The 24175-nt window shown below is 33.4% G+C and overlaps 2 protein-coding genes across 2 annotated transcripts; both read left to right on the top strand.

Moving 5' to 3' along the window:
• The first annotated feature begins 4119 nt into the window (after window positions 1-4119).
• Window positions 4120-6771, top strand: LOC130989855 (CASP-like protein 5C1). The gene is made up of 3 exons (XM_057913993.1): window positions 4120-4653; window positions 6123-6255; window positions 6349-6771. The coding sequence occupies exons 1-3, from the start codon at window positions 4523-4525 to the stop codon at window positions 6538-6540; spliced, it is 456 nt and encodes a 151-aa protein (XP_057769976.1). The 5' UTR covers window positions 4120-4522; the 3' UTR covers window positions 6541-6771.
• Window positions 6772-21095: 14324 nt separating this feature from the next.
• On the top strand, window positions 21096-21976 carry LOC130989854 (uncharacterized). The gene has a single exon (XM_057913992.1). It carries the CDS (start codon window positions 21297-21299, stop codon window positions 21786-21788), a length of 492 nt encoding a protein of 163 aa, XP_057769975.1. The 5' UTR covers window positions 21096-21296; the 3' UTR covers window positions 21789-21976.
• Window positions 21977-24175: the final 2199 nt, after the last annotated feature.

Below are 24175 nucleotides of genomic sequence, written 5' to 3'. Positions count from 1 at the left end.
CGAACAATAGCATCAATTCCAGAAATCTTGTCATTTAAAATGAAGTGTCTGAGTAAAATTGAGGAATATGTCATTATGAAAGTATCATTTTGTTTGAATAAATGTATTGCTTATAGTTATGTGAAGGTTGATTTATAATTAACAGAAATATTATGTTGCTATTAAGGAAAGTACTTATTACCTAAGTAGTAATGTATCATTTATAATTTTAAAACACTACTCTTTCGTCTCATAACAAGTGTATTGATTGATTCTTTTCGACATGAAAATTTATGCGAATGTGTTTAATGTATAAAGTATGTTGCCCCACATGATTAATAGTTATACTATTACTCTCATTTTACTTCCTACTTGATTAAAATTGTTACATTAATTAATTTTGATAAAAATTACACAATTAATTACAGAATTTAATTAAGATGATTAAATTTTTTAAGTTGCCTCCCACTCCCCCCTTCTGCCCTAGCGCCGTCGCCTCGTCTTCCCCTTTCTGCGCTGAAGCTAAGCTAAATTAGGAAATATAGTTTGAATTAAAGTGATAGATCATCTCGATACGAGTTCGTGTGGGCAAACGAATTCTAAACTTTTTAATTCATTTATTTTTTTTTACCTAATTTTTAATTATTATAATGTTTTGATTTATTATACATTGTATTTCAATTAATGTAATGTTGAGATTTTAAATTTAATGAAATGTTTGATTTTAAAATCGAACATGTTAATTGTATGAAATTGAATTGAAGGTGTGGCTCTTAAATGGAGGGACTCTACCATTATGGATGATCTAAATGACAATTTATTATTATTTTTTTAAATGTAAACTCGACCATATTTAATTAATTTATACTACAAATTAGGAGAGAGTATATATTAAGCTTTCGTTTCTCACCATTTATTTGAAAGCTTTCTTGAATTTAATGTGCATTGCTATTGCTAGGTAAGGTTCGTAGGGGCCATTCCAATCTGTAAGCGCTCGAATTAAACCCCAATTATGAAGTTCATATTATAATAAAATAAAATACTATACTTCATAATTAAAGGAATCTAGCAATAGTAACTCAACACTATTGGCCACTATACAATAATGTGAAACTTTTAGGGTGTCTAGCTAAGGTATATATCCTCTAAAATAAAAAGCTACGGTTTATATCAAATATTTGCTTCCTATAAATTTCCACCGCTAAAAATATTCTCCTTTCATATTATTGTACTTCATTATATATTTAGATATATATAATTTTTTTATTGCGTAATTAAAAAGATAAAATATTTTTTAATTACACTCATATACAAACTCTACACTGATCACACATATTTAGTAAGTCAAACTTCAACTTATTTACTAAAAATGAAGCATCTTATAAAATGAAATGTGACTCGTCGTTGTGTATATAAATATTCTTCCTTATTCTATTTCATTTTGTCGATTGAATGCATTTGATACGAAAGGTGCTATTTGTTTTTGTTTCTATGTCTACTTTTACCAGAAAAAGATTTATTTATTCAAATAGAATGCATGAATTTTTAAAATTCTATAATAATAATAATAATAATAATTCTCTCCTCTCTTTGAAATAGAACAAAGCGTATAACAATATAAATTGTGTAGAAATAAATTAATCTTTCCCTCATTCAAATAACTTCGTAACTTTCCTTTTCGATTTACTCTAAAACAACTTCTCTTTTTATTTTAGGACACTATCCTATCACAATTTATTTTTACCACTCTCAATGCTAATTTCAACATATTTTCATCAATCTCAATACATTCACGACTCAACAATTTGGTCTTAGAACCCGTGCCTCTCTTTATATAAAAAGTCATAGAGCATCCACAGCCAATAGTCTCTTTGGGACCCTACATAAGAGCCCCTCATCGACATCCATGAGGCGTTAAAATGTACTTTAATATTTTCAATTACATTTCTCCTCATTTCTCGAATTTAAAATGCATCTAAAACTTTTAAATTAAATTTCCAGTTATAATAAAAAAGAAATTAATGTAATTAAAACTAGATTTAAATTACAATAAAAAAGAATTAATAATTAAAACAAATATTGAATTTTGAATAAAAAATTCATTAAAGTAAATTTGAGAATTAAAATAAAAAAATCATATCAGAAATATTGAAAAGTTTAGAATTTTAAAATCAAAAATTAAAATTAAAAGAAAATATAAATAAATAAAAAAGTGAAAAAATAATATTTAGAACCCTACCCCACCCCATGCCTCCCCCATCCCATCCCCATTCTTCATCTTTCTTCTTTTCTGTAGGAATTATTTGAATATCATCAGCCTTTCTATTTATTAAATATAACATTACTTTTAAAGTATGATTTATATTTCTTATGTAATTTGAAGACTATTGCACATGAATTGAGATTTTATCAAATACGATTAAAAATAGCAATCGAGATTCTCATGATATGAAATAAATAAATTATGATTATACCCACTCCAAATTTATATACACCATTACAATGTGAGCTTGAAGAAATGAGATTTAAGGCCTTCACATGTAAATAAATTACTACTTACTATAATTTAAAAGAGCTAAAATAAAAAAATACCAACTCGATTAAGCGAAGAAGAGGAAAGTGTTTAAATATGGATTTAACTGTCTATCCTATTAAATCATTGAATCAAACACCAGGAGTAGTAATTTTTGGCTATTTTTTGTATTTTTCCCTTATGTGATTATCTTCATGGTAATAATAGAAACATTCACTAATCGAATTTTCTTAAAAGGGAGAAAATTTCTTTTTTTTTTTTTTGACTTGAAAAGGGAGAAAATTTCTTAATAATTATTGTTGGTGATTTCATTTACAGTTTTCATTAGAATGTAAAATAACAGTTTTATAGCTTCATGAATCATGAATATATACTAAAATGTAACCGCATCAGATATCCGTAATCCATTATTACAGTAGATTGTTGATATACCACGCCATATTATACAAATAATTGTTCAATTAATTATTAAAAATATCACAATCTTGGACAGAAAACTATTGGAATAGTCTACATCAAATATGCATCAATAATAAATTAATTTATATAGATAGGTTACAATGCAAATGGTCCAAACCACGACCAAGCCAAATTTATGTGATATACAAGTGCTAACTACTTAGGATTACACAAATTCTCCTCTCAAACCGCATATATAGATGAGACGGATCAGATCGATATTGGGGAGCATGGATCTAGACCAGAGAATTCAAATGTAATTATTGTTATGGTGAAAAGTAATAATCGATACGAAGAAAAGTAATGTTTTTGAAAGAATACTTTTTTTTTTATATCAATTATTACTTTTTATTAATAATAATTATTACTCCCTCCGTCCACCAAAAATATGTCACAATTTCCTTTTTCGTCCGTCCACAAAAAATATGCCACATCCATTTTTAGTAGTAGGGTCCACACCATTCCACTCACATTTAAAGTGGGACCCTTACTCCACTACCAACTTCACTCTCATTTTATTAAAACCCGTGCCGAAAGTAAAGTGACATATTTTTTGTGGACGGAGAAAGTATTTGATCAAAATAAGTATATTTCCCCAGCGCCTTTCGCTCCGCGCTTATACCCTCCGCTGCTCTTGCAACAAGGACTGATCGAAAAATAGGAATTGTTCAAAGTAATAATTATTGTGATGTAAATTGATAATCGACATGAACAAAATTAATATTTTTGAAACATTACCTTTCTTTATATCTATAATTACTTTTTCTTATAATAATAATTACTACCTCATCTGTCCCGCAAGGTTTGAACAATTTCCTTATATGACAATTTTTTTTCTTCTTTATTCACATTTTCACATTTTCACCTACCACATTTAATACACAAAATACTAACTCCTCAAAATCAAGGTCGAAAAGAAATTTGCTCAAACTACGCGGAACGAAGGGAGTACTACTGTGCGCCTATAAAAGCAACACACAGCCCGCCCCAGCTCCGACCCGACCGCTCTTTTCCATATATTTGATCTCATAGGAGACTAACTCTTAGGATAACGGGCAAGTCAAATTCTTTTAATAATAAAATCTCATTGACGTTAGATTATTAATACTAATTGCCAAAAAATTATTACTAATACTTACTAATTATAATTTAATTAATTAAGTTGGCATTAAGGAGAAAGGAAAGAAAATGACATTGGAAAAGGTCATTAACTTGACGACACCATTTCCTCCTCAACCAATCCCCACCGTTTCCTTTCCCCACTTTGAACAAATCATATTATTATTGTAGTAATTAACTTTGAATTCCGCAATATCACAAACGAATAAAACCGCTGATCGATCATAATTCTCCTCCCAAAAATCCTCACAAATTGATGTCTTTTAACCCCCCACTGTTTCCTCCCCACTTTTTCATCAAATTTGATGAGAAACGTGTCATGGGGCGCGGCGGAGAATTGAATGGCTACGAGGAATCATCACTGTGATCACACGCACAACTTGTATCTATAGATCAAGCTGAGGAAGAGCGGGAGGTTTGTGTGTGGATGATATGGAGGAATTGCCGGGGGCGGTGGGCACCAGTGCGAGCTTGGCTTTGAGATTGGGGCAAGCTGTTTTTGCTGTCGCCTCATTGCTTTTCATGTGTTTGGATGTCGAGTTCTACAGTTACACTGCCTTCTGGTAATTCTCTCTCTCATGATTCTACGATGACCTTTTCTTCTTCGTCTCTCTCTCTCTCTCTCTCTCTCTCTCTCTCAATCGTGTTGTATCGATGGTGTATATCAGTGGTTGAATGAGTTCTTTCTGTGGCTAAATTATTGGTGCTGTTTATCTATGTGATTTCTTCGATTATGTTATTTGAAGAGATTGGTTGATCACAGGGTTAATTGATGAGAATTATAGCTTAAAGATTTCCAATTTTTCAACGAATTCGTCTTAATTTTGGTCTCTCTCTGGCTCTGCCCCTCCATTTTTGTCGGTGAAGAGTAGTTGGTTGACAGCTATCGTTTTGACATTTCTTGTGAGCCATTATTGAGAGTTTGGAATCGATGTTAATGGTTGCACAAAGGGCCAAAAGCAAAAAGAAAACAAAATTTGCAGTGCACAGAATTTGCTGAGGGGGAATGTTCCTTTTTTAACCCTGATACTACTGTTGTTGGAAACGTTTTTCTTATTTATGAGCTATGATCACTATGTGCAAGGACTGATATTTCTTTAGATTAATGTTTATCGGCTACGGGATGTTTGTTGTTGCGAATTAGTCTGGATAGGTAAAAATAGTATAGGCTAATATATTGTTTACTGAAATGGATTGGAACTTTAGGATAATTTCTATCATTTGAGTTAATTTTCTTGATTCATGTCAAATTCTAAGGATATGATTGGGGAAATCCTAGAGTAACGAGCATAAAAATACTCGATCATGTATTTTATCAATCATAAATAGTAAATGCCCCTATATGTATGCTCAAGTATATGGTGCAATAGCAGAGTTTACATGGTGCACACCTTGGTAGTGGCCGGGGGTTTCTCTCGTCATCAAAACAAAATGGTCACTTAAGGACGGAATGAGTGAGATTTTTGCCAATGATATGGAGTTAGAACCCCACAATATGTAGGGAATTTTAATGTGATTTGCCCCTTCTCTATGCTTTGTGGCTATAGTGTATTGTCAAGTACAGGTTATGTGTTTCCCATCCAAAAACAGACAATAAGAAAAAAGGAATCAGTAAATGACTGTTGTATTGAGTTGATTCAAGATTTTCCAAAAAGAAGCCGTAACAACATGGTGTTGGTAGATTAATTGAATATTGAGCCTTTCCCATGAAGGAGTGATATTAATTATTAAGAGAAAGCAATGCTAGTAGAACACTTATTCATCAAGTGAGCTTTGTTTAAGGGACTTTTGTAGCTGAATTCCGTTTCAGTAATCCAACTGTAGTCGAACTTATCAGTGAAACTGTCGTGCCATTGGATTTGATTGTAATTGCAGTCTATTCAAGTTCATTTGGAAGCATGATTTACTTTTTTGCTGTTTAGTTTTGTTGATTGAAATGTTGCTGATTTGTGTTCTATTGTCGTCTTGTTGATTGAAATGTTACTTATGCGGTATATACGTGTCTTTTATTCATTTCAATTTCTGCTTGCAGCTTCTTGGTAACGATCATGGGGTTGGTAATCCCATGGAGCTTGACGTTGGCAGTGGTGGATGTGTTCTCAGTTTTCATTAAACGCCCAGCTCGTCAGCCTGGGATTCTCTCAATTGTTGTCATAGGGGATTGGGTAGGCATCTCATCTAATGATCACAACTTGATCATGTGCATATATATATATATATTTCGTCTGTTTATATTGAACGATAACGTTGTTTTGTAGGTGCTTTCCTTTCTATCGCTAGCTGCATCTTGTTCGACTGCAAGCGTCACCAGTCTTCTGCTTGCCTCGGAAGGATTCTGCGGCGCAAAGTTATGCACCAGATACCAACTGTCAGCTGCCATGGCCTTCTTGTCGTGGTTCCTATCCTTATCCTCCTCACTCTTCAATCTTTGGCTTCTTCCATCTCTCTAGATCATCCGCGCGCGCACACACACACACACATATAAATATATGTACAAATCAAAATGGGACATTTCCTACAAGATTTTGTTTTTCTATACATCAATTCATCCCAGTTTGGTAGTATTGTTCATTGTAGCGTTGCAACTGTACAGATATATGGTGTTTCCGTTGCCCACTCCTATTTGTAATAAAGAGGGGGAAATTAGGTCATTATGATTGGAAAGCAATATTGTCTTTCAACTATTTGCGTTCAAATGTAGGGACAGACACGGACCGAATTGTATTCCCTCCGTTCCACTCGAACAAGCTCGTTTTTCTTTTTGAGACGTCCCACTAGAATAGGTTCGTTTTCCATTTTAAGTAAAAAAAATATATACTTAATTAGTGTCGAGTGTCGACTACACACTTTCCTCTTAAAAAATAAGTTTCTTAGTCTACGTGCTCAAAAGAAGTGAATTTATTAGAGTGAGACGAATGGAGTAATATTCTTCTCCACCTCAAATTTGCATTACTAATTATAAGATATGATTTTTGACCCTTCGAAAAATAGGTGATTGTAGCTCCTACTTTACTCACTATGGTCGTCTATTTAACAAAATAATGAAAATATTAAATCATTTACTATTCTATACCCATATAAACTCAAATTAAAATTTTCTTCAAATGATAACTATCATCATAGCTCAACTGAAGATAAATAGAGTCAAAGGAGAGCCGATCCATCACAAAAGCTAGAGGAAAATAGAAGTTATTTTTCAGTAATTAATACATGATACATTAAATAAAGTTAAGCTTGAGATAAATTCTTAAAACGTAAATCAAACTATAAATATTTATGAATGCTAAAACAATAATCAAAACAGAGTAATATTTTTATTATTTTTTAATTAAAGAACTATAGTGATTAAGATGGAGCCTACAAATAAAATTACATCCAAGAATAATTTGGAAAAGCAATAGGCCCATTCCGATTTTTTTGACTTGTTTTGGTAATAATGGTTGAACATGAAATGGCCCTTTGTCCATCCCACTGAAATTTGGTATTTTCGATTGGTGGAATATTGGAGGTCGGCATTCTTCTATGATATTTATTCTCGTCTGAGGGTGTACTTTATTTATTTTTATTTTTTTAACTTAAGTGATGAAAAGTAGTGAATTTAAACTCTAAACTTCACTGTTCACATACGAAAGTTTGCACCGTGTCCTAAGAAAACATCTAATTAGAGTTTATCAATATAGTATCAGGGTTTATTAATCGTAATTAGCAATAAAATTTATTTTTTTATTGTAAACTTAAAAAAAAATCATCAATTAAGAGTACAACATTGTATTAAATTAAAAAGTAGCTATTGATGTGGATTAATTAAATATATCATGCATCAACGCCGACCTGTTATTATTGAATAATTAGTCATATTTAGTCAGAATACATTTATTTATTTGATAATTAATTTAGTCAGATCACCATTCTCATTCTCAAGAAGAAGAGACTCTCGGAAAATGACAAATACTTTCACATATAGTGCTTTGTATTAACCTAATTAAGCTTTTGTAGATTATTTACAAGTAAAATTGAAGAGCACATATATATTATAAAAAGAGACGCCGTCATAGAAGCTCCAGGAGTCGGAGGGTTTTTTAAGACAATAGTTTAGGTAGATTTGGAAATTAGGACAATAACTTTAGGACTTATAAAAATAGGACACTAATTAATAATTGCGTTGTACCCGCAGGACATTTATGGACCAATTATTGAATTTTGGGACTTTATTTGCACGGACCAAGCACATGACGATCCGCACGGAAGGGTTGATTATGTGGCAAGCACGTCATTTTTATGGCTCCAGATAGGATGTCATGTGGTTGATCCATGCAGAAAAGTTCGAAAATTCGATAATTAGTCGAGAAATATCTTACGGGTGCAATACCTATTAATTAGTATCCTATTTTTACAACTCCAAAAGTTATTATTCTAATTTTCAAATCAACCTAAGTTACTGTCGTAAAAAACACTCCGACTCGAAGCTCTAGTATATGTAGAAGGGGAGATGATGAAGTGTAAGTGCATTATTGTTGGGACATGTTGCCGGTTGGTGAAGCTCCCCAAAATACCATCGTATCAAACTGCATTTAATTTAACAAGCTCAGGAGATACGGTGGTTTCTACATACTTATATTTTTATATATTTCTGTGGTGGCGACGAACACAAAAATATGAAATAACTTAAATATTTAATGAAACACGAATGCAGCTAATGTTTTCCCAAAATGACAGCTAAATGAAGCACACGTGCATGCATGCATGCGATTGCACTCACTGACCCACCATTAGATCGTGTCTTCTTCTGCTCACCCAAAATTACATTTTTCATACGCTTTTTTTTTTTTAATAATTATTGGAATAAATGCATCCTCGTCGAGATCTAATTAGAATGCCTAATGAGTTAGCATTGTGTAATTTAATGCGATTCAAGTGCGGTCTTAAATCATTTTCTTGTTATGTTATTAGGTATGATTAGATAAGACAGTGAATCCATGTCGGATTATGGTTAAGATTTTTTGAAAAATAAAATAAAATACTTTATTCGTCCACAAAAAATTAAGCATATTTATTGGGCACAAATTTTAATAAAAAAATGATTAGTGGAAAAATGGTCCACCACTGTTTGAAATGAATGGTTAAGATTGAATTAAAGGCATTTTTTTTTTGTAAATAAGGGGTATTTGTATATGGACAAAAGATAAGGAAAAGAACTGGACCCATGTATTAAAAATGAAAATGCCCTATTTTTTGTGGATGTCGAAAATAGTAATTGTGCCCCATTTTTCATGGATAGAGGGAGTAACATCTTATAAATTACCAAACTCCTGAAAGGAAGGGGGTTGGATGTGGAAACTTTCAACAAATTTTAGTTTATAGCTTTAATTTTACACGAAAAAAGATGGTGAATTGTCACAAAATTAGAGCCTAATGTATTCTACACGAAAAAAGGTTTACAACGATAGGTAGCACATCGTGACCACCGATGTAGTCGAAATCGCGCCTTAAAGTTAGTGCAACTTATGGCAACTTTTCAAACGCGAATCCGATCACCGATGGTCAGATAATGTTTATAAGTTATGTATCGTTGAAATAGAATACATTAGGATTTGATTTCATGGCAATCGTCATTGTTTCATGTGTAACTTCAATAAAGAAGAGTTACCGCCTTAGTCTTAATGTGATTCTGGCTATAATTGAACAATTTTTCAAAGTTCGAACTATATAAAAAGTAAATCAAAGTTTAAGCTATAAATTAAAATTTGCTTAAAGTTAAGGTTATAAATTATAATTAATTATGTTAAAATAATACAATGAAGGAGTTAATAGAAAAGCCCAATAACCCAATGGCCCTTAAATTATCATTTGTAACAAGTTTAAACCCCGAAACCATTATTACACTGCTTTCCTTTGCATATAAACAGAACTCTTTGTACAAAATTTGTAAAAATAACCAAAAAACTCATTGAAATATTGAAAGAGAAGGACAACATATAATAGTCACATCAAATAATAGAAAAATAATTTTAATTAATTCCCATTTATACGTGCTTACAGCATGAACTTTTTATTTTATCCTGTTTCTTCGAAGTGGAAATGACTTGAGGGGGACAAAGTGATTAGACTACGAAAATTGATGGAGTGCAGATACATTGTATAGTCATACATGGGTCCAAATTGATTTAAATTAAATGAAGCTAGAATGTCACAATTACTAAATTTTACGGTATATATAACCTTGCATAATAGACGTTTCAAGAAAAAAAAAAAAAAAAGCTTTGCATAATAGAGCATTAATGAAATCTATCTTAGCAAATTAAAATAAATTATATTCCCTCACCTCATGATAAGTTTCATTTTTTTTTGTTATTGTCGTACGTTATCTTTCCAATTTATAACATATATTCTTATATTTTTACTCATCCACACACAATATTTATAAAAAAAACTCATCTAACAAGTCATTTATTAATTACCTAATAAATTATTTTGATGATTTTTTTTCCTTCACTTTATTATAGACTTCAAATTGTTCTCGAAACATGGGTGTGCGAACAAATCATTTGTTTTTTTAAAATAACTAACGAACAATAATTCGTAACATGGAATCGTACATGCAAGTATGCAACGATCATTAAATCCTAAATAGTGTAGACTTAAAATAACTTACTCCTTTCGTCCCACGAATCTTGACACATTTGAATTCGACACGAAAATTAAGGAGTTGTAGATTGTTTTAAAGGCGTGTTTAATTTAGTACAGATCAGTCTAGTATTTGGTATTATTTAGTAATAATGCGGATGACCCGGTTTAATCCCACGACCCAGTATTATTAATCCAGATTTCTTAGGATTAATAATATCACCTCCCCTAGGATTAACTTAAACCAGGATATTCTGTATTTAGCCATGATAGCAAACACCAACTCAGTATTAATAATCTGTCATTATCCACGCTAAATATCCTGGCTACAAATTATCCTACATAATCCTTTACTAAGTGTGTAGTTAATAAAATATAAAAATGATAAAATATGAAAGAGAAAGTAATAAAAGTGATAAAGTAGGAGAGAAAATGTAATAATTATTACCCAAAATGGAAACGTGTCAAGATTCGTAGGACGAAGGGAGTATTTTATGTGTATGATTTTATTTGTTATTAATAAATATATAATTTATTATTTTACAAAAATATTATTTATTATTAAAAGTATATCGACGGTATATATAGTAACTAAATAGAAGAAGATTAAGAAAAATCGAAAAGCTCAAATTAAGATGAATCGAGTTAGGACGGGTGGGCACAGTTTCGGGGCGGATAGAACCCACCCGCACAATGCGGCGGTCCTACCGCACCGCCTCCTAGAAATATAATCAATAAAATATCCTACATCAATATTCTCATGTGATTTCATTTATTATCTTAAAGATGAATTACTTAGGGGTTTTAATATAATATAGTACTAGCAATGACCCTGTGCAATAGCATGAAAATTAGAGAAATTGGGATTTTATTAAGGGTACGTTTAAAGAAAAATATATTTTCACCTATTTTTTATAATAAATTTTTTTTCTTTCGAATATGGTAAAATATTTTATCGGCCAGGTCCTTTTTACTTCTTTTCTCTCCAATATTGGATAATATTATCCTAGGATAGTGGTGTGAAAATATTTTCCAACATTTTCTTATCTTTTCATCTCTATTAAACATATGATAAAAAAGGGAGAAAATAATCATATTTGATCATCCATCATTTTCCAATGAAAATTTTATGACCAAAGCTTGAATACAACACAAGAGTATTGGAATAAGGACAATAAATTAAAGTAATAACTTGATATTGTTCCAGAAACTGTCAAAAATACAAATAAAAGGTAACTAAGGCGCTGTTTAATTTTAATCCAGGAACACAAATGTTCATGTTATCTTTTTTTTTGGGGGGGGGGGGGGGGAGCAGTGAGGTTTGAACCCGAAACCTCACTGTTCAAACACAGGAGATCGCACCGCAAATGTTCATGTTATCTCTTCACCTCTGATTGAGGTTTGAATGCAATTACAACACACAATTTACATATTTTTTCTGATGAAACAATACCCTACAAAGGCAAAAAAAAGAAGAAATATATATTGGTGCTGCAATGTGGAGAAATACCTGAAAGCAAAGGCAAATTAAACCGGTATCTTAGAAAATAGAGAAAATAAGTTGGCAACATCCAAGCATGTTGAAAAATATCACTCCTAGAAATCATCGTTTTCTGTTAATTAAACATGTATTTATCACAGTTGCTAACTGAATCTTCTGATTCTTAAATACAAACAAACGCAAAATTGTGGATATTTATTTATCACACTAAAGTTCTCAAATAAATAAATAAATAAAATTTGACTTGTGACAGACGTGCGAGTTGACCTCTTCAACGAATAGAAACCATGTGTGAAATAAAAAATTGTTTTGATGTTAAAGAATTAGAAAGTGTACAAGACTTTAAGATTGATTTAGCTATATTTGAAAGATAGCTATTCAATTAATTACTTGCAATATTTTCTAATATAATGACAACAATGAAATTGTTAAGTGTTGACTTCAATTTTTTTTCCCTAATGTGAATATTCGAAATCCATCCCTCGCCTATCCTATTATGGAATACCAATTCGTACGGTTTCAAATTGATTTCGGGTGGAAATTTCAAACAAAAATTAAAAATTTAAATATTATGAATTTATATATTTGATTCTAAAACGAGGTATATATATTTTGGTGTATTCATGACTTCAATTGGAATCAATTAGTTCTAATTAAATTAAATACAATTTTTTGCCTTCTAAAAATTAGTAGAATTTTCCCAACTTAGAAAGAAGATAGGGTAGAACCAATCTATGTAATATCACATTGATCTAATTGAATTAAACGTGATTATATATATATTTTATGAAGGAAACTTCGAGGACGGCCAAATACATGAGAACATTATATATTTAATTGGCCCACATAAGATGATCATTGCATTTGGAAGCAAAGAGTTTGTTTAAAATTGAAGTAAATTATTTGGTTGGTCCAATATTTCATTATTTATGTACAGTCCTTGGATTAATTGTAGACAAAAGTGCAGCATCACAGCGAAGCATGCCCAAGATTCCCATAGAAGCAAAAGCCAACCTAACTATGCAACTTGGTTTCATTCAACTCCAACTTGCTTCCTTGGTAGGTTTAGTTTTCCAGTACTGAGTGTGATTATTCAGAGAGAGAGAGAGACTCTAACGACCCCGAAAGACGGTCATTGATTGCCCAACGACCAAAATAACGACCGTTTTTGGTGGTCGCCATTTGATTCGTCGTCCGGGGTGCTAACGACCGAAATCTGCGGACCATCGCGAAAGGACGACCAAATTGGGAAGCTGATTAACGACCGTCTTGACGGTCGCAAATTAACGACCGATGAAAACGGTCGTTATAATTTCATTCGCCCAAATTTATTTTTAATATAAATATATTATTTGGTCTACCTTTCAAATTTTATGTAAATCCCAATATAGGGTTTATGTTTATTAATTAAATAGTATTAAGAATATATGATTTTTTTTTTTTACAATCTCATCTCTGTGTGTATTCTAGTTGACTAATTTTGTGTCAATTATTCGTTATGTTTCTAAATTCTTTTACACGCGTAGCCTAGCTAGATCATTTTATGCGACATTGTCGTGAAGTTTCACCAATTCAAAACATTAATTAAAGCATATATTATAATGAATATGTGCATGATTAATTAATTAGTAATGTTGCAGTAGAATAGTAATAGAAAAAAATGAAGAGAAGAAGAGAAGGAAACAGCACAGGTAGATTTGAGCAAGTAGGTGTAGTAAGTGTGGGATACAATATCCAAAAAAGGCCGCCCCTTTTTGTACGTGTCTTTCTGCATGTTTTCCAGCTCAGCTTCGAAGCCTTTGCCAACTTGCCACGTTTCGTATTGCTATTGATGCATCTGCCCTTATCCTCTAACCCTAACTACAAAACTGCCTTGAGCAATAAATTTCAAATAATACCTCAAAAAAAAAATCGAATAATAATTAATACCCTTTTATTATGGTTGAAAGACTTCACCACTCTTCTTACCCTACAAAAAGAAAACTACTTTCCTAACTTAGACCATAATTAAGTAATAAAATACAAACTTATAAGAGATAAGTGTGAGATTAATTAATTAAATTTTCGATGTCTGAGTGATGAATTAAATTGACACAAGATAAGAACTGTCAAGCCTTTTGTTTTCTGTTAAAAGAGCTCGAATATTCAACGTTTTATATAAAATGTTTCGCGATACAAAATTTGGTGCAGAAATATTTTTTTTTTTCCATCCAAGCATTGTTTTGATGTTAGGGTGAAAAAAAAATGAAAAATTCTCTATTTCTCGTTCATCTTTATCTTCAAAATCTCATCAACATCAACTCTTAAATCTGCAACCATTCATTTTTCATTTTTTTTCCCACCTAAACATCAAAACGACATCGCTATGATGCTTAGTAGAAAAAAAAATTAAAAGAAGTTCCACGTTTAACTCTGGCCAAATAAATTATGTTTTCATCACCAGATTTTGTATAGTGTGATATTTAATGAAAAATATTGAAAATTGGAGAACTTTTTAATAGAAGACGAAAATGGAGAATATTTTATGAGAACACAAAACACTATTATATAGTATATATATATTCATAAATTACTAACTAAAAGATAAAAGTATAAGTTATGGAATATTTATAATATTATGTGTTCAAATAAATTACTATTTGTGAATTTTACTAAACAAATTCAAATAAAATTATTACTATTTGTGAAGCTAAAATCCATGTAGTTCGATTAGTTAATTTGCAGCCCTAGCTGGTTGTACAATTATAATTTAGTAAATTATATACTATACATTTATGCATTTAACATTAAAAAGTAAACTCCATAACGTATCCTCGATTCTTTTTTTTTTTTTTTTGAGAACAAGAGGTAAACTTTCATTACTCAGAAGAAGAAGAATTCAGTACAAAGGGAAGAGACCCTTGGGAAATAAAAGGCGAGAAACTAGAAAGTGCAAAACTAGCAAGCCTATCAGCTATAGAGTTACCCTCCCTTGGAGTCCAGCTAAGTGCAACCTCATGCAGCGAGTCCATCATTCTAAAGATCTCATCAAGAGTGTCCCCAAGATAGGAAAGATCTGCCTCCCTCTTCATCAAACACCAGTACAGAATCTGGCTATCAGTCTCCACAATCACATCCCCCACCTCCTTCTCAATGCACAGCCGCAGCCCCTCCAGGACAGCCAATGCTTCCCCTTCCAGGCAAGAGAAGACTCCTCGCCGAGCTCCATAACGACACCCAACGATCTCACCGTCACCCTTCTGCAAAACACCCCCAACACCAATCCCAACATCGTTCACCACAGCAGCGTCACACGAGATCTTAAGCTGACCCAACCTCGAGCAGAGAATCTTACGGGGTTTCATTTGATTAGTGGGCGGGCACATCTTCTTCGGCCAGCAAGCACGTTGGGCAATTTGAATACACTCAACATGGCTTATCACTTTACCTTGGAAAATCAACATATTTCTAGCATACCAGGAGGACCAAGCAAGGGAAGCAAAAATCGCATGACTCTCCTTCTGGGGTGATCGCCGGATCCGCTCAAACCACTCGGGGATAGAACAAATATCATCAATTGGAATCGGTTGGAGTCTAAGGGGTGAGACCGCCCAGAGAGCTTTAGTCCATACACAATCCCGCAATGCGTGAACCATATCTTCGTTGCACTCTCCACATCTCCTACAAATCGGATCAATGTCAATAGATTTTCCTCTTAACGCAGAACTTGTTGGGAGAGCATCTGCTAAGCATTTCCACATGAAGAGCTTGATCTTTGGAATCACATCCAGCCCCCAGATCCACCTCCAAAACTCCCGATAGGAATTTGACGGCGAGGGTTCAGACCGTCTTTTCAAATCAGAGGCCAGCCAATAACCCGATTTCACCGAATAGGAATTGAATTTGCCAAAAGGCCAGAAAGGTTTATCTTCTTCATTCGGATTCCCATGCAACTGTGATAAGATTTTCCCGCCATCACTCTGGTTAAAAGTGGTCAACACCATATCCACATCCCATCTAGAAGAACCATACAAGAACAACTCTTGAGCTTTAACATCTGACAACGTCTCCGCCACACACGCCTTTCCAAATCTCCCTTCGCCCATCGGTATCCAGGAGTCTATGCCAATTCTAATTCTTGCACCATTTCCCACCTTCCACGCAACTCCTTCCGCTAACAAATCACGTCCTACAAGCAAGCTTTTCCATGCAAAAGAAGGGTTATGAGCTTTGCCTGCCAGGAGAATATCAGTCCGCGGGAAGTATCGCGCTTTGAGTGAACGAGCCAGCAGTGATGAATCATCCCTTAAAATTCTCCACACCTGTTTGGCTAAAAGTGCTTGGTTGAAGAGTGAAAGATCTCTAAAACCCAGCCCACCATCGCCTTTAGCCAAACACAGTCTTTTCCAGCTACGCCAATGGATTCGACGTTCATCCTCCTTTTGGCCCCAAAAGAAACTAGCAGCCACACTGTTTAGCCTTTGACATATCTGATCCGGGAGTGCAAAGCAGCTCATAAGATAGCTAGGAATAGATTGCAACACTGCTTTGATGAGCACCATCTTGCCAGCACCCGATAAAAATCTCCTTTTCCAGTCCTTTGATTTTTTCCTAGTTCTATCCACCAACATCTGAAAAATTTCAGACTTCGATCTGCCCACAATGTTCGGAATTCCAAGGTAATTAGAACGATTTGTATTTAGAGTAACCCCCATCTGTCTCGCGAGATCCATCTGCTTTTGCTCCAAAACCCCTCTACTAAAAGAAATTGTGGATTTTTCCAAATTCACTTTTTGACCTGAAACCGCCTCATAGGCTTGAAGAATCTTCTTTACTTCCTCCACCTCCCTCAAATTAGCACGCCCAAAAATGATGCAGTCATCGGCGAAGAGCAGGTGACTCACACATGGAGCCGTTCTGCAAAGTCGAGCTCCATGCACTAACTGTCTTGTTTCCGCCTGTCGAAGTAACCCGGATAAAGCTTCGGCGCAAAAGAGGAATAGAAAAGGAGATAAAGGATCTCCTTGGCGAAGACCTCGGCTAGGTTGGAAAGCACCCCCTGGAAAACCGTTCACTAAAACACGGAAAGAAACAGAGGAGGCACATCTCATAATCAAATCAACAAAAGAAGTATGGAATCCCAAATGTGTCAGAATCGACTCCAAGAAAGACCACTCCACTCTATCATACGCCTTAGCCATATCCAACTTATAAGCAAAAACACCCTTATCTTTGGCTTTATTCATTTTCATCATATGAAAAATTTCGAAAGCAAGCAAAGCATTATCCGTGATATGACGACCCGGAACGAAGGCAGACTGACTCTCATTAATAATTAAGGGAAGACACACTTTAAGCCTATTCGTAATGACCTTAGACACAATTTTATAAACCACATTGCACAGACTAATAGGTCTAAACTCTGCGGGGATAGAACATTTCTTCTTTTTTGGGATGAGACAGAGAAAAGTATTGTTCAAGGGGGCGGGAGACGCACCATTATTTAGAATATCAAGCAACATGGGGACAACCTCAAAACGACACGACGACCAACAAGAATTATAGAAAAGAGCAGGCAATTAATTAATCATTTCATTCTTATTTCGTCAATTAATCTGTTACGCAATTATTCATCCTAATATAAATGAGTTTATTTACTACCAAATAAATTAAGTGGCCCAACTTATAAATTATTTAACTGAGCCGCTGGCTGCAGGATTCGGTGGTCCAATGCTCCAGCCTATCTTATCTCACAAAAAATTAATCATTTCTAGGGTTTTACATCTACATCTATGATTATACTTTTGAGCCTTTTTTAATTAATTAAATACAAAATTAGATAATGTGTTTGTCCTTGGTGAAATAAAAAAACACCGTTATCCATCAACCACCAATCAAATACCACTATTCATATTGCCAACTCGCTATCATGCCTGCAGCCAATTGCAATTGAGATATGATCAAAATTTAACTTTAAATGGAAATTAAAAAGATTATATACATATACATATACCCACTTTCCTTTTTGGTACGTCCCACGAAGCATGACCTAGTTTCTTTTTTGATTTGTCTCACGAAGCTTGACCTATTTTTAAAAATGGTAAAAAATTTACTCTTTATTCATCTTTTTACACTTTTTCACCCACTACACTTAACACATAAAATACAAATTTCTTAATTTTCGTGTGCCGAAAAGAATTAGGTCATGCTTCATGGGACATATATACTTTTTAGAAGTGTGGAAGAAATATGATGGTTGTTAGGTACTGTTGACCCACCATTGCATCACGTGAATCCATCCACTACATCTTGCTTCTTTTCCAATTTTCTAGTTCTCCACTATCCAAATCAAATTGTTTCACGTCAATAAATATTTTTATTTCATTTTGATACTAAATTGGAACATATTTATTTATGTTTGCGACTAGATCAAATTTAGCTACCACAAAGTACAAACATTCCACTGCAGATATATATATACGTGGGTTTAGAAACCATTCATATTTCATAGTGTACGTAAGAAATAAAAACTAATTTAATTTTTTCATAAATTTTGATTATATAAATGATCATGATTAATCATCGCGCTAAATAACTAACATTATATATAATATAATTTGTCCTTCCATGATAATACAGTTTACGCCAATGTAGCCTAGCTCAAATAGCAAAGCTGAGTTCAATCCAGCATGTGTGGGTAGTTTTCCCATTTTTGTGTGGGTAGTGGCCTCGTCTGTGTGTCGATAGTTTTTCCACCTTTGTATGGTGTAGAGGTCCCGCCTGCGTGCGGGTTGCTTATTTGATTATATAATAGATACCTCTTGTAATTCTAAAAAAAAAAAAATTACTCCCTCCGTCCCTGAAATGGCTTCCTCTTTGGGGACGACGCGCGTTTTAAGGAAAAATTGTAAAGTGTATTGATAGTGGAGAAAAAGTGTTATAAGTATTATTGGAAGTTATGAATTAAGTGTATTCGATTTATATGCAATTTGATTTTATAATTACACAAAGCTCAAACACAATTTTTAAAAGTTCAACTTGACATTCAGAGATTTAAACAGTGATATATTCGACGAAAGCTTGATTTATTCGTACCCATAATAAAATATACCACGTTTTTTTATTTAAAATTTTCTCATTAAATGTAACCTTTACCCATATCATTTTTTTCCTCAAATAATTAAGAGATGCGTCGTACTTGCCGAGAAAAAGAAAACAATAGTACAGCTGGTTAATGCATGCAGTTATTTTCGGCGTTTATTTTCTTTAATCTTCATCTCCTATTTCTTGAATTAATTAAATCAAAGGCATTTTTACTTTTAGTTGACTTCTTTTGGCGTTATAGACTAAAAGTTCTTCTTCTTTTTTTCTTTTTTTTTTTAAAAAAAAAATTGGAGGGGAGCAGTGTAGTTTGAACCATATATCTCACTATTCATAGGCAGGAGTTCGCACTGCTTAGTGTCTCCTTATAGACAGACTAAAAGTGCTAAAACATCAAACTTGAATCAAATTTCTTAGTCATATAAGCAATATTGAAGTATTGGTTTTTTTGAAAGGAAGGTAAACTCTTTATTAATTCAAGACTCAAGTGTTAGTTTACAATATTGAATTGTATCTATTGAATTAGTTGAATCCATAACAAAATCTTTAACACATAAACCATGTGGATAAAATTTCTATAAAAATTTATGTATAATTGTGATGGATAATGATCCCAAAATTACTTTCGCAAGCTACTTGGGATTGACCATCTAATAACTTATCAAAAAGGTATATATATATATACATATATCATGTGACTTACTTTATAACTTATCTAAATTCGCCATCATGCAGCTCAACTAATTAATTCAACCTATTGTTGCTAGCAACTAGAGAAGAAGTTCATATCAACTAGGTAATATGTCAACCATTGTAATTGCACGGCTCGATAAGATAACTTCACTTTCTATTGAAAAGTTTATCATATTGTACGGCTGTGTATAGCTATATAAAACCACATATTAATTTAAATTAAATCAAATTATTGATAATACTCAAGGGGGCTTTTAGTTTAGTGAATGAGATAGATAAAATTGGAGCAGTGATTAAATATTAATCCACCTAAATAATCACTCAATTTGATGATTTAGATATGGGTCGGATTATCATTCACAGATTCAATCATACAAATAAAAAAAAAACTTGATTAGTATGTATTATTTTAGGGATATCGGCCTACAAATACCTGAACTTTGTATTCTTTCTGATTTTGCACTCGAACGAATTTTTACCCCAAAATCATTGCTGACGTGACAATCTGATTGAGAGGAAAGTTTGAAGTGCATGATGAAGCAAATAAGTTTGTTATCAATGTGAGATCTACAACATGTAATTGTTGGATTTAGGATGTCAATTCGGCTATCATGCCAGTAACGACGGTGGGTGAAAATTCGTTGAGTGCAAAAAAAATATAAAATTCAAGTATTTATACGTAGATTCTAAAGCTGAAATGCAAATCGAGAAAATGATTATTTTATTAATCAAGCCTTATTATTCAAACTCCACATTCCCTTAATAGTAAAGCATCCGAGATTCTTTTGGGGGGCCACTAATACACACTAATTAGTTCTGGTGTTATTGCTCATCTTCGTGATCTAATATCGATCAACATCTCGAAAAATAACAAAACTTTAATTATATTAAATCATCCATCAAAGAATAAACTCGAATTACAAAATATTGGGCTAGATTGTGTTGTTTTTTGCATTATATGTGGGAACCTTCGTACTAGCTAAAGCAAAAAACAAAAAATGGAAAAAAAACAAAAGCAAAAAAAAAAATAAAAAAAATTAAAGAGCTCGAAACCATAATTTCAAGGAAGGAATTAATAGGGCCAACATACAAGCTGTCACCCACAAGTTTACAGGTTGGCAGCTCTGCCCATTCAACTCTTCCCCTCTTTCATAAAAACACATTTTACCTTTTCTTTTTCCTTTTTTTTGTTTTCACTTGCTGACGTGTCTCCTCCAATTTCCAATATTACCCCTCCCCTCCTCTATATATATACGCCCTCTCTCACTTCCATTTCCAGATTTAATTCAAAGTAAAACTCACAGAATTATGGGTATATGCAGCTCCTGCGAATCCACATCCGTAGCTACGGCCAAGCTGATACTCGACGACGGGAGATTGCAGGAATATCCTTATCCGGTCAAGGTCTCCTACGTCTTGCAGAAGAATCCCGCGTTTTTCATCTGCAACTCCGACGAGATGGATTTCGACGACGTCGTATCGGCCGTCGGCGACGACGACGAGCTGCAGCCAGGGCAGCTCTACTTCGCGCTGCCGCTCAGCCAGCTGAGCCACCGCCTGCAGGCGGAGGAGATGGCGGCATTGGCCGTCAAGGCCAGCTCGGCGCTCACCAAGAGCGGCGGCGGCTGCGGCGACAAATGCGGCTGCCGCCGGAATATCCTCGTGTTTCCCGGCGAGAATGATCTGAGGCAGCCGGCGAAACCCGCCGCTGGCGGCGGGGATAGTAGATCTGGCAGGAGGAGATGCGCCGCCGGGCGGAGAGGGAAGGTCACGGCGAGGCTGAGCGCCATACCCGAGTAGGGGTATTTTAGGGAAAACGAAATATCTCGTTCTGTAAATATAGTGCGTAATGATGAGTCGAGGGTAACTTTTTTGTCTCATTTCTGAACATAATTTTTCTGTTGAGATTAAGTTGCAGGAATTAACCACTCTCTCATTTTTCTTACTATTTTTTAAAAAATTAAAAATTGGAGGGCGGTTTAAAATCAGCATTCGCTCTTATTTATTTCCAATTTAATTTCTGCAGTAATTCTAATCTCATCGTGATTTCATCATAATATCGACTATATCCTATTTTAAGAAATGCTCCGCTTGTAAATATTTTCAACTAAATAATCATAATGCCGCATTCTATGTTGTCGTTGACATATACAGAAAACATTTTGGAATAAAATATAATAATATAATAAAGGAAAAAGATGAAATAGATGACTTAAAAGTAGTGGATGATTGATTATGTTATGTATGTGTATGTCACACTTTGTGTGCCGCGTACGCTAGTTTGAGTTTCTGAGATAGACATTTATGAAGAGTAATGCTAAACAGCCACATTGTGGTGGCTGCCCACAATTTATTTAAGTAGAAAATAATTTAATTTATTTAACTTATTTTTTAAAATAAAAATAAGATTTAGTCATTTTATCATATTCTCTACATTATAGTAATTTTTTTGCAATTTTTTGGTAATTTTTTTTATTTTTATTAAAAAATAAATTAAAAATAAAAAATGCAAAAAAAATTAAAAAATAAGTACAATATAGAGAATATAATAAAATAACTAAATCCTATTTTTATTTAAAAAAATAAATTAAATAAATCAAGATTATCCCTATTATATTAGTGTGTGGGTGGCCACAATGTGGCTCCATAGAATTATTGATTTATGAATGCCCACACAATTCATAACATAAAATAAAATAATGGAGTGATGTTAAATGTCCACATTCCTAATCATCATAAATTAATTAAAAAAATATATTTTAATTAGTTTAATTTATAAATCTTCTCTATTAGAGCATCCACGTCGGCTTACTCCATTCGAGGGGACTTGAGTCGTTTTTCGGATGAGTAAAACTGATATAGGTGATTGCTTACTCGAGCCTTACTCATCTGCCTTTATGTTAAGAGGACTTTGTATGGGACGAGTCGATCAATATAAGCTACTGACTCATAAGTGATCCCCTTCTTAGATGAGTAAGCTACTTACTCAACAGATGTGGATGCTCTTAAACTAATTCATGGATGATCGTAATAATCGATCAATATAAGCTACTGACTTGATAAAGATCAAAACAGAATCATCTTCACAAAATGCTCGTGCAAAATTTTGCTTTTCCCTCACAAGCACAAGATTCATCTTTGATACTTTCAACCAAATCATCCAATCCAAACCCTTCTCAGAAGAATTTTCAACACACATACTGCTTGAGAAATTTAGGGTGTAGTTTGCAAAGATTAAATAGATTATAGGTTGAATGTAGCAAATTAATTGAAGTTAATTAAATTAATTAGATGATGCATGAATTTGGGGGGTTGCCGAGGAGGGGGAAGTAGGTCGAGAGAAATGGCCAAAAACGGGAAGAATAAAATAGGGATACAACTCCTCTACAGCTGGAGCCACGTGGAAACAAAGGACGGAACGTCGCCGTTTTGGCTAATATTTCCCATTTGATGGTAGATGAATAATGATGATGGAATGGGCTGCAAATACAATACAACCAAACAGATGCAAGATATCATCTATTGGCATTGTCTCAAATGATTCCATACCATCGCACAACTATTCTTCCTCTCACGACATTTTAATCTCTTTCTGTTCATTTCTGTCGCATCTCAATGCCACAATCATGCCAAATGCCATTTTTTATTTCCATTCCAACTATTTAATTATTCTCACCCCATTCGTCTCCTTTCTATTAGTTTTTTTTTTTTTTTTTTGATCAGTATTTCAATTATTGTTATACAAAATTTTCTGGACACTTAAGTTGTACTCGATTCGGATCTTGACTCGAATCTGATGTTAAATAGTAGTGTCATTTTGATATAGTGTTAGTGTCATTTTACACATAGTGTTAGTGTCATTTCAATATAGTGTTAGTGTCATTTTCGAAATAGTGTTATTTATAAAACAAAATAGTGTTAGTGGCATTCCAATATAGGGTTAGTGTTAGTGTCATTCCAAGAAAAAATGAGACAGAATAGCCCAGATGGATCAAGATCCGGGTCAAGTGTATGGTACACCTGGGTGTACAGGAGACCACCTCTTAGTGTTAATAGGTAGAAATTGCCTTTCATGCCCTAATTTAAGTAAGGATCTATTTCATCATTTAATGTTGATGGATTTACTTCATTTTTTATGAAAGTCTTACACATTTAACTGATTTAATAGCTATTTGTCTGAAAAAATC

The sequence above is a fragment of the Salvia miltiorrhiza genome, chromosome 6 (assembly GCF_028751815.1).
Source record: "Salvia miltiorrhiza cultivar Shanhuang (shh) chromosome 6, IMPLAD_Smil_shh, whole genome shotgun sequence".
NCBI classification, from domain to species: Eukaryota; Viridiplantae; Streptophyta; class Magnoliopsida; order Lamiales; family Lamiaceae; genus Salvia; species Salvia miltiorrhiza.
The sequence above is the reverse complement of the archived record's forward strand: the minus strand, read 5'-3'. Positions and strand labels throughout refer to the sequence as shown.